Source organism: Gallinula chloropus, assembly GCF_964237585.1.
Source record: "Gallinula chloropus genome assembly, chromosome: 12".
Lineage (NCBI taxonomy): Eukaryota > Metazoa > Chordata > Aves > Gruiformes > Rallidae > Gallinula > Gallinula chloropus.
The window spans coordinates 14,840,012-14,855,229 of record NC_140097.1 but is presented as its reverse complement, the minus strand read 5'-3'; the positions used below and the strand labels follow the sequence as shown (position 1 = coordinate 14,855,229).

Below are 15,218 nucleotides of genomic sequence, written 5' to 3'. Positions count from 1 at the left end.
TGATACAGGGAATCAAAGCCTAACACATCAACAGAGAAACAAACCCTGCCTGAATGGAGACACAGCTGTGCTTTTTTACCAGGAAGTCACAAGAAAGCAATGCAAGAGCCCAGAGAGGTGAGCAGCAGAAAGCTGGGAAAATGCTGCCCATCACAGCAGCTGCCTCCTTTAGGCCAGGAGCATTTCTATGAGGCCTGTGTATCTCACACATTTTTCTTCCTCAGGCTGCTGCTTCTCACTGCACATTACAGCAGTCAGCTTTTACACTCTTAGAGGGCACAACCTCAACCTCTCCCAGGTGCTGAAATGCCAGACCAGCAACCTGTCTGAAAATTTCCAAGTGATACAGCCTTAAATAGCAAATTCCAAACCCCAGAAACTTACATCTTCCCAAAACTCAGGAGCATCGTACTGATAGTCAAGGTCAGGGTGGAGGATCCTGGGAAAGTCAGGGACATCCCTCTCTGAAGAATCACCATCACCCGACAGAAGAGTAGAAGCAGAGAAGGGAGATGTCTCATTCTCAGCCTGCAGTAAATCCATCCAGTCCTCTGTGTCCTGGAGCTCCGTGCCCTCCTCCAGCAGCCAGTCTGGGGGAGCTGACGGTGGGAGCTCTGAAGGAGGTAGTTCAGTTCCCAGCAATCCAGGAGAGTCAGAGGCAGCAGGGCCCCCTGGCACCTGGCTGGGGGTTTGGGGAGATGGGATGGCAGAGGTCAGTGCCTCAGTGGTAGGAAAAGGACTCAGAGGCCACTTGAAACCAGTGACATGAGGGGAAGGTGTTACAGCTGCTGCAGATGTGTGCAGAGGGCTACCCACGAGGGTGGTGGGTGGGTCAGAGTGCCGTGGCTCCTGGACAGTGGTGGGCTCTTCAGTGGGCATGGCTGCCTGATCCATGGCTTTGGATGGGCTGGTGAGGACAGACACAGCAGGAGAAGTCATCTCTGGCATGGTGACAGCAGGTTTGTCTGCTGGTGGTGGCAGAGGGGATTCTGTGACAGCCTGGAGAGAGGCTGCTTCAGTTGAGAGAGTCAGGTATGTATAGCTGAGGGTGTCTGTAGGCTCAGTCATCATATCAGAGGCCACAGAAAGCGTGGCATGGTTGGGCTCTGTGGGGGGGACGGTGCTTGGTACCACACGCACCGGGGGAGCGACGGGTTTTGTGGCCATGGTTGGGGCTGTAGTAGAGGACTTGGTGAGGGGAGCTGCTGAAGAAGGAAACACGCTTGAGGTTGGGATCTGGGCCTAGAAAAAAACCGACATAGTGAGGTAAGAAGAGAGAAAGAAATGAAACAACCAAATGCAGACAGAAACCCACTCCATATCGCTTCCCGCAGCAGTGTTAACAAGAGCCTGCTTCACCCTCTGGATTCCAGTGAGAGCTTCACCTCATGGCACCTTGTCTTGGGATGGGACTGGAGAGTGCTCACAGTGCAGAAGACTGGTGACATTCCTGCTTCCCACAGATGCCTGCACTCACCTCCACTCAGAGAGAGGTCTGCCTGCCTTCATCCCCCACAAAACTGCAAGGCCACCCATGGCAGCCACAAACCAGGTACCTGTTCCACCTCCCCACTCACAGCTTCCCTGACAGCTTGCTCTCATCCCTCACTTGGAACACACAGGCTGGATAACTCCAGGCGACCCTACTTCATCTGATGACACTTCTCCAGAAACCTAGCTGGACCTTCTAACGTCAGAGATGCAGAGTCTTGTGTCACTCCAATGGGGGGCTCACCTCCTCATCCGATGTGACTGACAGCTGCTGTTTTACCTGAGATCTGACTCACTGCAACTCAATGAGGCTGTTACAGGACTAGGACCGAGTAGGAGACGCACCCTTTCATTGTAGATAATGACTCCCTCCTCGCAGGCTGCTTTGTGGGTGCAGAGATGCTGCTGGATGCACCAGTTACATCCCCAGAGACTGCTCACACACTTCTGGCACCTGGAATAACGATAGACAAGCAGCTGCTCAGACAACCCAGGAAGGGACAGCCACCCTCCCTATAACTACAGGCAAGAAAAAACAGGTGCTCACGGTGCCGATTTCCACAGCAGGGCCACTGCAGCACAGTCATAGAAAGAGAAGTCCACAGAAGCAATGAAGATGTCATGGAAACGCACTACGAGCTTTATGGTGACATAATCTGAAAATGAAACCAAAAATTTCTCAGAAATGGAGCCACTCTAAGTCTGCCATACTGTTAAGAGACACGGCATGCTTTGGGAAAAACAGTCTCAAACATGGAGACAGATTCCCTTACAGGCTTCTAGCATCTCAATCACTGGATTATCCTATGGACACTAAAAGCGAGTTGGACAAGTTTGTCAGAATGACAACTCTTGCCAACCCATGGGAAGGAAGACTAGTCTGGAGATCCCTCCATCTTTATCTGCTGTAATTCCACCGTCATCTCTGTATTAGAGGAAGATGCAACATTCCTGTCTCAAAGCTGATAGTCTCCCTTTGTCATCCAAAGGAAAACCAAGCCCTTGGAACTGACATGCCCTTCACATACTGCTTTCGCCATGAGAGCTTTGTTCTACGTCCAGACTAACAAGTGAGTCAGTGAAGAGGTTTGTAAGGCTTGTAATCTCACTTGTAATAACTGAAGGCTTATCTGCTTTAAATTCAGGTCTCATGTCAACTACAAGCCTCAGGATAGCCCAGTTCTCTTTGGGAACAGACTAACACTGTCTTCTGATAGACCAAATACCTGTAGAGATGGTAAAACCTTACTGCTGCTGATACCGTGAGCCTGAGGGAGATATTTTGCATATGACTGTACTAACAGCTAATTAATCTTGTTCCAGACAAATGCCTCCAACCCTAGAGTTGGGTATTAGTTCTCCAAATAATGGGGACAGACTGCATGCTCTGCTCAACTCCAGGAGCTGCCATTTCTCCAAGACAGTTTGCTATTGAGAAAAAAAAAGTAACAAGAAGCTTATCCATTGCTCCTCACAGAGCAATGCAAGCAAGCAAGCAAGTTCTATTCACAACAAAGCAATTAACTGGCTTGGTGAAGGATCAGTCAAGCCTAAACTGGGTTCCTGATTAGGATGACAAGAGAAGCAGTATGCTGGGTAAAGCAGCTGATGATGAGGTGTGTGTGAAAACCCATGGTTAGGAGTAAACAAGGGTAACGCTCAGCTGGAAGCAGGAGTCACTGCAGTACTGTCAGCTCCCATCACTGTCAGAGGTGATTGCGTTTGGCAGTAGTGGAAGGACTAACACCTCCCAGGATTTCAGGGTTATGACACCATATTTATAAATATTCCTTTCTCCAAAAAGGCCATTATTTCTCATGACTGCCAATAAACCTGTTCAACAGCACAGAAAATGAGGTTGAGTGCTTGCAAATCAAGAGCAAGACTTTGTGCTATCACCTTGGAGCTCAGCAGCTACAAGTGACAGATGAGCTGGGATGTAATGTTTAAAGCAAAGCTGAAAAAAGGCAAATATTTGGGTAAGTATTATAAGCAGGAATAGGGAAGTGTCAGTATTTAGGGCCCTCATGAGACCTCGTTTAGAAAATGGCATATGACTCTGGTTACTTGATTCAAATGCATTGCAGCAGAGCACAGACACAGTGCAAAGAAGGGCTGGCGATACAGTGAAGGCAAGAGGAAGCCTGAGTAACAACATGGAGTTGGCACAGTCAACAGGGCAAAACTAAGAATGGCTGGCCATAGGTCACTGGGCAGGAGAAGAGCTGTGGAAGCAAAAGGACATCACAGCCAGATCAAATGGACACAAACCATTCATGAGCAAGTTCAGGCTGGCAAACAGAAATGATTTGTTAAGCCTCAGAGATGCAGTATCAAAGTAACACGGGTAAAGGATCTATGAAATCTTGAAATAAAAGCAAGACAGACTTCCAAAGGAGTCAATAGGAACATCTGAAGCCTGAAATAATGAGAACTGAACTGTGGCTTTATCTACACTGATTCTTCACATTTGGGCTTAAATTCAGACCCACATTTGCAGAACTAACCAGGGAAGCCAATCCTGCCCACTCTGCCTGGAGTGGCAGCAAATGAAGCCCTTTCTCTCTGTGCCTGATCATCCTAAATGGAGACCTGGTTGGTTTATTCCAGACTAAATCACTATGAAGAACATCAGATATAGAAATATTGTTAATAATACTGAAAATGGAGGTGTTTGAGGCTAAATAAGGCTGTCAGGTGGGTTCTGCTGTCATGTTGTGTCCACAGAAATTGCTTCAGACCTATTAGCCAGATGCATACTTGCATGGAAAATCTGTTCAGCCATTTAGGTGACTCGTGTGGAATGTTTCCCAACCAGCACCTGCCTTTGACTACAGATGAACCACCTCTTAGAAGAGATCATCAGCTCATCAGAGCTCACGCTGACAGGCTGGGTAAAACCCAAGGCAAAGACTATGAACTGAGAAGTTTCCAGGTTCTTTAGAGTGGCCAATTAGCAATACTCAGCCAGTTATTGTTCATACTAATAGAAGGCTGACTATGTATTTTCTGAGGTTATGCTGCATTGCAGATTATTTCTAACTTGAAGGATCATGGGTGTCTTCTTGCTTTTCTTATATGCATTCATTCTCCCACTGCTACGTGGATTCTGAGGTGGTTTGCATTTTGGTTTGATTTAAATAATAAAGCAGTATTTAAGACAATTCTCTCTCCAGATTTATGACAAAGTTGCCAAACCAGTCACCACTCTAGACTGCATTTGATATCACATTGAGATTTGCATACAACCCTTCAAGCAGGATCTCCTTTCCAACTACAAGTATTTGGCATTGGAATTTGGCAACAGCCCAAAATAGCACAGGATGTGTGTGACACAAGTAGAAAGCAAACAGATATTATGACAAAATGAAATGAACACCTGCTGACAGACCACATACATTCAGGGCTGTTAATCCTGGCAATCTGTCGGACCCACGACGCGCTCTCTCCCAACAATGTTATCAGAGTTCTCATGCTCCATTTAAAGCATTTCACTGACCTGCTCCTGTTGGCAAAGCTGGTGCTCGGCTGGGATCTGGAGAAGGACACATGATTCCTGACTCTGTCAGGACTGCTGGGCTTTCATAGTCTTCAAAGTAACATGAGTAAAATTCCTCCTCACGCAGAGAGGGTAAGTCCGAGATGGCCAGGAATATCTACCAAGTCAATAACATCCAGTAGATAATTTGCCTTCTAACACATTCTTCTTTATTTCCTCTAATTTTCTGTTTCTGTTTTTTCAAGGTCAGAACCCCACCAAGTAGCTGTATACATACACACCCATTTTCCTACAATGCCTCCTAAGCCTATTTCATCTCCTGCCGTTCCCAGAAGCTTGACACCCAGTAAGCAATTGGCAACTTCCCCCTGTGCCCAAATCTCCATCAAAAGATGGGTTCTTGCTGACACAATGACAGACTTCAAAACACTGTGGCACCTTCTTAGCTTTTCTGCCAGCTCTTGGATGCCAGACTGAAGCCATAATTTTGAGTAGTTCCTTTCAGATCTTCCTGACAGTGAGAGTCAGGACCACTGTGAAACCACAGACACAGGCACCTTTTAGATAATAAGCCCAGGAGGGATCCCCCCCAAACAGCCATCAAGTGCAGAACACCCAGTAACTCTTAGCAGTCAAGAGCATTTAGTTTTATGAGAAAGCCTGATTATCTCCTGGCACAGTCAAGCTGTTAAGTCCCTTACATGAGACAGACAATACACACTTGAAGGCTCAGTGATTCAGTATCCCACTGCAAGCAACAGGAAGACTTGCGACTCCCCAGAGTTTTCAGGGAACTTTCTACATGCTTGAGCATCATCAGAGGATCATCACCACTCACATTTCTCTTTTCCTCTCTGCTAATATTGGCTGGAGTTAGTGACTGGACAGACAGACACTGCTGTGTGGAGTTAAAGCTCCAGAGCCACTGCTCACTCAACCTGGACCGCAAGCACTCGGAGCGACGGCTGCACCTGCAAGGAAATAGCAAGAAGCCTTATATGAGAGAGCTGTGCAGCCCCAGCAGGACCCATTTGGCTTCCAAGCTGACACTGGCTGTCTGAAGCCTTGCTAGAGTCTTGGGGTAGGTGCTACACAATCCACAAAAGGCCCAGCCTCCTACCGCCTTCAGTAAAAGCAAGAACTGCTGCCAAAATATAGATGTGTAGACACTTTTTGGGCTTCAAGGGTCATAAACTAGTTCCTATGGCATTCTAGAGGGAGACAGAGCCAGCAGGCAGACAGACAAGCTGGAATAAACCATGTCTCACTGTGCAACATCAGTAGGGGAAAAAAGAAGTGAAAGAGTGTTAAATAAGAGAGTGACATCAGAAGAAGAGATGAGATGGTTTCTCTACATTTGAAATTAGACAGTTTGAGCTGCAACCAGACTAAAATCAGGCTGAAATCCACTTAACAGGAGCATCGTGAGAGGTGTTCAAAAAAAACAATACTCTTGTGTGCAACTGCCTGCTGACTGCATTCTAGGGAGGCAGACAGAGGAATGGTAAGTTAGTGAGGAATCCCAGGAAGGAACTGAAAACAAACTAAATCCAGACATGTAGACGTAAGGAAAAGACTAAGTAGAGCCAATCCTGAAGCAGTATCCCTCCAAAATCCTTATAGGGGAACAGGGATCTCTCTTACCGTCCCTGAAGGACACACCAGCCACAGTAGGGATCTTTCAGCGCCAGACAGGATTCACAGTCTAAGTACAGGGAACATTCCAGTATGGGAACCTTTACCACCTGTCAGAGAAAGAAATTGGTGACAACACAGCACACACAGCACAGGCCTAGGTCTGTGGCTTCTTCTGCTCGAGTCCCACCACCCGCATGCTCGTGGAAACAACTTCTTAATCCCCAATATTGCATAAATTTCAAGAAAACAATAACAAGTTTACAGAGACCATGTGAACGGCCACTAAACACAATGGAGAAGGTCATCTAAACATCAGGCTGTACAAAGGCACCAAGGCAAGCAAAGCATACTGCTATTAATGGGTTATCTGCCACACTTCTTGTAAGGAGACTTCATTTAGTAATACAACTGTGTTTTAACAGAATGGATCAAAGAATAGCAGACTGAACACCATCCACTCCTGCTTTTCTGGACTCATGGGAGAACATGTCTCTTGATGTGTAGGTGACTGAAGCTGGAGACAGCAGCTCCAGCTGAGGTCTCTGAATCCATCTGCACTATTGCCCAGCTCTATCTGGCAGAACCATCATTTTGACTGAAAGTGGCTCGAGAAGCTTTGATCAATGTGGAACAAAACCCTTCTGTCACCTGGGGCTAAGTTTCACTTGCAAAACACTTCTGCTTTAACTTACTCTCCTTGCTGCTTTCAGCCTTTTGTCCTCTCTTTAATCCACTACTACACTGCAGCTACTACTACCACACTGTCGGTTACTTTAAAATACCATCTTCTAATCCCTAGCCTATTACTTTTGCTAAGTATATGATGTAATTTGCATTTTGTAATTGACAGAACAATTACCGTTAAGGATATATTTCAGATTTCCCTAATCATCTTCTACTCATGGATTTCAACTCCTGCTTTGAAGCACTAGAGAATTTCTAAGTATCTCAAAGCATGCTGAGGGGGTTGAAGGGAAGCAGAGGTTTTCCAGCATGCTCTCATTTTTTGTCTGTTATTTCCTTCAGAGTAACTTAAAGGCTGTTTTTTTATTTGCTAGGAAGATCCTTTTCTTTCCAGCTCAAGGAAGTGACACGAGGGGTTATGTACAGATGCTCTCAAATAAGTTATCCATAGTTGGTTTTCCCGCTCAGCAGACAAAAATATCCCAAGAGCATGAGGCATTGCAATGCCTCTTCTCCTCCAAATGCCACTGGGCACAGAGTTACAGAAAGTCAGAGAAGAGGGAAAGGTGCCTTGAATGGTTCCTTACACAGCTTGACTTGATCTGCTGGACGGCTACAGTATGCCCCTCAGAGCACACTGCTGTTATCTGAAGACATTTCCCATACATTTCTGCTTTTTGTAGGTTAAATGCCTACAGAAGAACAGCTTCATCTTTTAACTGATTAAAACCAGGAAAAAGCCATAGTTTTAACTACACAAACCCTCCCTTTTCTCTTTTTAATCTTTTGCAAAACCAAGACAGGTCACACTACTTGTGAACCCAGAAAGCTCACAATCTTCTGCTCGGACGGAGATGCAAACTGTTGTCCAAACAGTTCCTGCTCAACGCAAGAGGAACCCAGGAGTTTGCAGTCCCTTGTTTCATACCAATAGTGCAGCCTTTTATAGCCTGCAATTCACATTCTGGACCTCAGACATTTTCAACTCTGCTGTGGAAGGGATTTGATTGCTCTTACCATTGACTGGGTCATGACAAAGAGGTGCTCCTGCAGCTGGTCAAACAGCAGGTCTCCGCTCACCATGCTGTTTAACTGGATAGCTAAAGAAGCGTATATATGTGCATCTCCCATTGCTCCTAAGTACACCTGGAAGAGAGTCACAGTTGTTGCAGGCAAAGTATCACAGCAGGAGTTGGGGGCACCCATCCTACATCAGGAACAAACTGGAACCTGGGCTGTGCGCGAGGATTTCAACCTCCCACCAAATATATCAACACAGGGAGTCCAAGCACATAAGCATGTGCCTACAATACATGCAGAAGCCACTTGGGTGCACCAGTCCTGACACTGGCTCAGTGCAGATGTAACCAAAGACAGCGTGGCCACTGTTCAGGGCATTCAAATTCTCAACAGCCCGCACCAGTGTGAGAAGAGACCATCTGATAGGAATGATCTTTGGTATCAACTTGACTTCCCAAGGGATAAGAGAAACTGGCTTTTTTCCCCCTTCCACCTGAGCATCCCTGATTACTTTTATCCTCTTTGCTTCCTACCCACGTCATACCTTGTGCAGTCTCCCTTTGCTGTCTCCCAGAAAAGCAATGGTGTGGCCATCTTCCACATTCACTGCTACAGCTGTCAGACGGGCATCTGTCTTCTCCAGGAGTGGAGCTGCTTCCAAGGGCACCCGGCTGGCCATAGGACTGGGAGTGTGATCAGAGCCACAGGGGTATGCATACAGGGTATCCTTTTGGGGGAGTGGAAAGAACATGGAAATCAGTACAAAAACCCACAGACATCAGGAACATCAGCACTTCCCACCATCTCCTTCCACTCAGATTCCTTAAAGTACCCCAGATGTGAATTCAGGTTTGAAGCCCTCTAAGCTTTTTGACTGAGAGAAAAAAAAAAAACACCCCAGCTTCTAAGAATTAGTTTTGGTATACTGGCTGTGTGCACCCTCACAGAATCCTGCAGACATTTCAACAAGTCCATTGAGCATCAGCAACAAAACACATCAAAGCTGCTAAACTCGTAAGCACTCGGAACCCGTTACCAGCTCTACGCTGCCGTGATACAGCTTCAGGGAAGATTCACTGTGTTTTTTCAGAATGGAATAAGATGATAAGAATTTCTGCTTCCAGTGCAAAGCATGGGCCACAAGCATCACCTCCAACAATCAGCATGCTTTTGTTGTATCACTTGCAAATTCTAAGCCTGAAGTAGAATCCAGAAGCATTGGGACATATATAAACCCAGGGTGGAGCACAACCTGCTCCAAAGAGCTTACTGACTACACACAGAAATTGTACTGTGCATGGAACTAGATACCCACAAAATGTCAAAACAAGAGTCATCTCCACACACTGCTCCAATTCTTCTGAGGCTTGCGAGATTCCTGAAAATTAAGTCCACAGCACTGTGCAAAAACAGTCATCCTTCTGTTCCTGTTAGATCCCTCCCTTCACTGACTGAAAGCTGCTAACTTATGTACTATTTGTATGTGTAGAGAGAAGATATTCTATTATGATTCATCTTTTTCCTACATAACAAACTCTGACTTGTCTAGGATAGTTCCTCTATTGCTTTCTCTCTTTCCTGACACCTTGTTCTGCGTCCACTTTAATTTTAGGGTATCCTTTTGGAGAATGAAGGCAGGATTGTTCACACAACCATCACCATTAAAAACACCATCTTTTAATCAATAAGTGGCTTGTCTCCAAACAATGCGGCTTGTGTAAACTAATGATTCTCATCATGAAATCCATTATGGATAATATTTTCACCCTCCTCTCCAGTCCCTTACTAATTACTTTTACAAAGCTGTGTGTGGAGCAGAGGCATTAACTGCGCAGTCCACACTGACTCCAGCTCCCTCTTCCCTCGGGCAATGAGGTTGAATTTACACTCCTTGTGAGCAGGGTTATGTGTTCCTTCTGCCTGGTGTCTGTAGCTTTGCATTTGGCAGCGCTGAGCTGCACGGTACCATCCAGCACCAGGCAACAGAGCTGCCCCCGCAGAGGTCAGAGATAACGGCACAACGTGGCATTCTTGAGGCATCTGCTTGCCAACCCCACGGAAAACCTGACATTTCCCCATCCCCTCTCCTGCCATTTCTCCAGGGGGCTTTGTTGTTGGGCTTGGGGTTTTTTCTTTAATTTTTATTGTTTTGTGTGTTATTTTTTTGGTGTGGTACTTTGGGGGGTTTTTTGTTGGTTTTTTTTTGAGGGGGTTGGGTTTTGGGTTTTTTTTTAATACTCAACTGCTTCCTGGAAAAACTGAAACCAGGACCTTTGGACAAAGTCTGTGGAAATCCCACGGTAAAATATATTTAGCCTGCTGACCTCCATTCACTTCTCAAATGCATTGCTGTTTAATCAGGGAAGCAAAGCTCGAACACAACATTCCCCGTAACAAACCACGCTGGTTAGACTAACACTACTTTCATTCTCATGCTTTATGCTTTTTCTTTCAAATACAAACTCAACTGAGTTTCTGCACATGAGGCAGAAGGCTCTGACTTCACGCCTCAGAGGACAGCACAACTTCTAACCATCATTAGTTTTTTCCATTCTCTAAGCTATCATTCAGTTTTAGTCACAGATTTTTCGTATCAGCTCTGTTGATTGATTCATAAACTTCTTCCAAGCGCCTTCTTGTAACCTGAGCATTTCTACTTCTCCACTTGTCCAGATCCTGTAAGATTTATTAGGAATTATTTGCGAGGATCTGAATGGTTTTTTTTCAGTGAATAACACTGTAGAGGAAAATACACTCGAGGAATCATCCAGCATCCTACTGTGATGGACCAAGTTTGGATGAAGCTGCTGTCATGGATTCTGGCATCCACATCCTACATCCCACAGGTAGGAAGCGACAATAGGACAAATCTCTATCTGTACATGAAGGAGATTGAAAGCTCAGTGCAAAAGGACAAGTTACATACCTTGGAAACTACACCCACAGAAGATATGCAGCCTTCCCAAGCCTTGCAGAAACATGTTACACACGTTCAATTACTGAGGCACTAACAGCATCTACATAATCTCCTGCATCTCAGGACTAATGGATCTCCAGCAAACCGAACGGATGAACTGGTTCTGAAATCCTTACAAAAACAAGCCTTGTTTTTTCCCCAGTTGAAGAGATTGTATTGAACTGTAAAACTCAACCTCAGCTTCTCTGATGAGTTACAAATCTGAGGCAGTGCTAACTAGGGAAAAGGGCACACCTTGTGCACAGGCTGGTTTGGAGGCAGAAAAACGTGAAATTAATTAGCATTATCCTTACATACAGCACAAGCTGCCACCATTGAAACCCAGTTAAAACTGTTCCTGCATAAAATACTCATTGACAGTCGCGTCCAGCCAGCACTGAATGGAGCGGGCTGGAGCTGGCACAGACCCTTACGTGTTGTTAGATACAATCTTAACGACAACCGCTACCATGGACTGAATGGTGAAGGATAAAGTTTGTTAGGACATTTACATATCATTGGACACACTTGTTAATAAGATACCATACTTCAGTCAGCCTGCTAGTGCCAAACCGTGCAGCTGGGACCCCAGGATGAGGCGCCAGGAATCACACAGCAGAGACTGGCCTTTTTCTCCCACCCTGTGCAGCCTCTTCTCTACTGGACCAAATGGTACAGGGGGGACTCGACATCATTTTGAATGAAGGATTTTTCTGAAGTGATCACACCAGTTTGACATTAAACTGCCACAAGTTGCCCTAAACTGTGGTGATTCCTTCCATGTAGCCCTGCAAAGGACACATGGGACATGGATAAGAAGTACTATGAAAGCAGGACATCGAGTTGGGCAGTGTCTTGCTTCCCAACTCCTAATATACTCCTCCTGACCTTTCATGTGGCCTGCTTCAAGCCTGTTCTTTACCCTTCCCTTGTCCCACAAATATTCTACAGTCAGCTTTAGCTACTGAAAGGAAAATCATAATTTTAAAGCTGGTTTTGGACCACGCATCCAAATCCAGAGATTTCCAAAGCTCTGTGGGACCACTTCGCTCTTTGTAGCACAAGGCTGGGAAGAGACAATTATCTGGACAGCTTGTTCTGTGGAAGGAAGACACAAGATAACATGCGGTTCTGCTAAGGGCTAGCAACGCCCTTGGTGAAAACAGGCTGTCCAAAGCCACAGAGCCTCATGCTGGGATCCTGCATCCAGCACCGCCCCAGGAGACAGCTGCTGCGCTGGGCTTGTGTCCCTGGCCCCCATATCGCAGCACCAGTCAGTGTGGCTGACAGATTTCAGGGTCACAGCCGCTTCAGCTCACATCTTTATCCTGCAACATCCTATCACGCCTTTGTCGTAGCATTTAAAGAAGGATTATCACCTCTTACTGCTCTGGAGACAGAAAGCCAGGTCAGGAAAAGGTCTTCCTCGGGGACCAAAGTCTGTGGGACTCACGCAGTCTATAGGAAATTAGGATTCTGTTGACACTTGGTTTTGCTTGTGTTGGCTTTTGTTCCTGGGTGGCCTTCCAGGAAGCTGTTGTGAGTTGCACCTCAACATAAGCATCAGGGACCCAGCACACCCCTTGAATTCCCTTCCCAACAGACAGGTGTACAGGCATGTAACTCCTCCCCTTGTCTGCAGCACAGCTCAGGACGGGTAGAAACTGACAAAGAACAACCTGAACTGCTGCTTCGAGAGGCCATAGGACCATGTCACACCAGATGCCCTGCCCACACACAGTCCATTTCCCTCTGCAAGGAAACGTGCCCACACGGGGCATGAGCTGCAGCAGCTATGGGACAGGGGACAACCATTCCTACATCACATTGCTGTAGAAGCAAAGAAACAGTCTGAGCCCAAAAAATTCCACGTCTGCCTGTGGGAATCAGGCTGACTTTGGGAACACCAAGCAACACAAGAACACACTGCAGATGACTCTTTCTCCCTGTAATGGTGCAAAGCAACTTACCGCTGGCAGCTGGACACAGTTGGAGCTGACATCATATTCAATATACGCCACTTCCGTCCCTTCTTCTGACTTCCCATCTCTCATGTAGCAAACATCCCTAGTCCAGTTGGTCAGGCGATCCACCTCCTCCATTGCGTAGACACAGAGAGCAGACTCCTCGCTCAGTTTGCCCGAAGACGCCTGCCAGGCAGAGAAGGCTGCAAACAGCACTTCTCCCTTGGTGTCCAGCTGCCCCTGGGCCAGCCCTTCTCCCGGCTGGGTGACGTAGGCTGCTTGCAGGAGGCTGTACGTAGTGGATTTGCTCTGGCAGAGCAGAGGTAGCTCCACATAGGAGTAATAATGGGAGTCATCCAGGCAGATCCGTGAGATGTAGGTCTTGTACTCACGTGACTGAGACTTGAGGTCCCGACGGTAGAATAGGAAATAGACGCTTGAGCGGTAGGTGAAGGATTTAATGAAGTGGTGGTTGTACTCAGAGAGCCGGCCCACAGCCAGTTTTGCTGTTTCTTCATAGGAGAAAATGGAGTGAGAGTCTGTTGCTTGAACATCCCCCCCGTGGGCCCTGAGATTTCGGGTAGTGATGGGAGGAATCCCTCCTCCAACTCCTCGGCTAGTGTACCCTCGTCCCACAAACAGCAAGGGGACCTCATCCTTTGAGTAGGCTATGAGGCCCACAGTGGTGATATTGGGATCGTTGGCAGCAACGTACTGAGTGTCACCAGGGCTCTCTGGTCGGAACAGGACGTGGTCTATGGATGTGAGGCTCCTCTTCTCACAGATGCCCTGGTGCACACTGCCACACACAATGAGCTCCTTCTGCACCGCGTTCACCAGCAGCAGCTTGTTGTGATTGTCGGTGTGGTGTGCCTGAGGGCACTCTAGCTTTGAGACTGGGGGGAGGCAATCTTTACTGTCCAGAACGGGTCCAGTCTGAACCACGTTCTTCATCAGCAGGTCAGATGTCAGCTGAAAGAGAAAGTTGGTGGCGCCCAGGTAAATGGTCCCAGATTCCAAGTCCATAGAAAGGTGGAGGAATTTCGTAGCATTGCGTGAGAACGTGACATACTGCAGTCCCCGTGGAATTGCTGCTCCCAAGAAACAGAGAACAGGAAGGAGGAATGTTCCCAGAGGCATGGTAAACACTCTGCAGAGAAGAAAAGCTGTTACAACTCCTTGTAAAGCAGGAGTGAAGTTTTAACACTCATTCAAAACCATTCAACAGCACTCTTATGAAAGAGGACACGAAAAAACATACAAAGCAAAGTACTAGATACTGAGAGCCAACACAAGACATCTGCAGTACCACCAGCAGAAAGAGGCCTGCAGGAGTATCAGAGACTTCACTCAATCACCTCCACAACGAGCACGACAGGCACAGCTTCAATATCACAAGTGAAGTTGCTAGGAGCTTTCCCAGAGCCTGCTGAGTGGGACTGGGGAAAGCTGCTCTCCACAAGCCCAGGACTTGTACTAAACTTGCTAAATAAACAGTCAGATGCACAGATTCATCAAACCAAGGACAAAATCTAAGGAGGAAGGTCATTTCTATGCTGTTCCAGAAGGTTTTTTCCAACATCACAGTTGATCACTATTCTTGTAAGATCAGAATAAGCAGAGTTTAACATGACTCCTGCATGACTCTCTCCTATGATGCTGTACTGGACATCGCATTCGTTGTTAGCAAGCAACACTACAGTAACACAAACCACTGTCCAAGACCAACAACCTGCAGGACCATTGTTTAAATAAAACTGCAGCTGGGATCCAATTCAGAGCAAACTAATAGCCCCTTTGCTCTGTGTTTGATCTAGATACCTTAATTAATCCTTCTCTTTTTTATCACTTATGGCTATCAGACTCTTTTGGGTCTAAACCACTTCCACTAGTGCTTCAGAAAGAACCTTCCCATGCCTTGTCCAGCCCCTATCTCCTTGGGCATATGCAGCACGTCCAGGAGAAG

At 46.5% G+C, this 15,218-nt stretch overlaps 1 protein-coding gene across 1 annotated transcript in view; it reads right to left on the bottom strand.

The window, feature by feature from the left end:
* Positions 1-14,392, bottom strand: part of PLXNB1 (plexin B1) — a gene marked incomplete at both ends in the record, with an annotated part of 36,283 nt that extends 21,891 nt beyond the window's left edge. Inside the window, 9 exons of the mRNA XM_084269845.1 lie at positions 388-1,242; positions 1,837-1,945; positions 2,039-2,147; positions 4,991-5,147; positions 5,829-5,961; positions 6,635-6,735; positions 8,330-8,458; positions 8,877-9,059; positions 13,259-14,392. Of these exons, the coding sequence (XP_084125971.1) occupies positions 388-1,242; positions 1,837-1,945; positions 2,039-2,147; positions 4,991-5,147; positions 5,829-5,961; positions 6,635-6,735; positions 8,330-8,458; positions 8,877-9,059; positions 13,259-14,392 (2,910 nt within the window). The remainder of the gene's footprint in view (positions 1-387; positions 1,243-1,836; positions 1,946-2,038; positions 2,148-4,990; positions 5,148-5,828; positions 5,962-6,634; positions 6,736-8,329; positions 8,459-8,876; positions 9,060-13,258) is intronic.
* Positions 14,393-15,218: the final 826 nt, after the last annotated feature.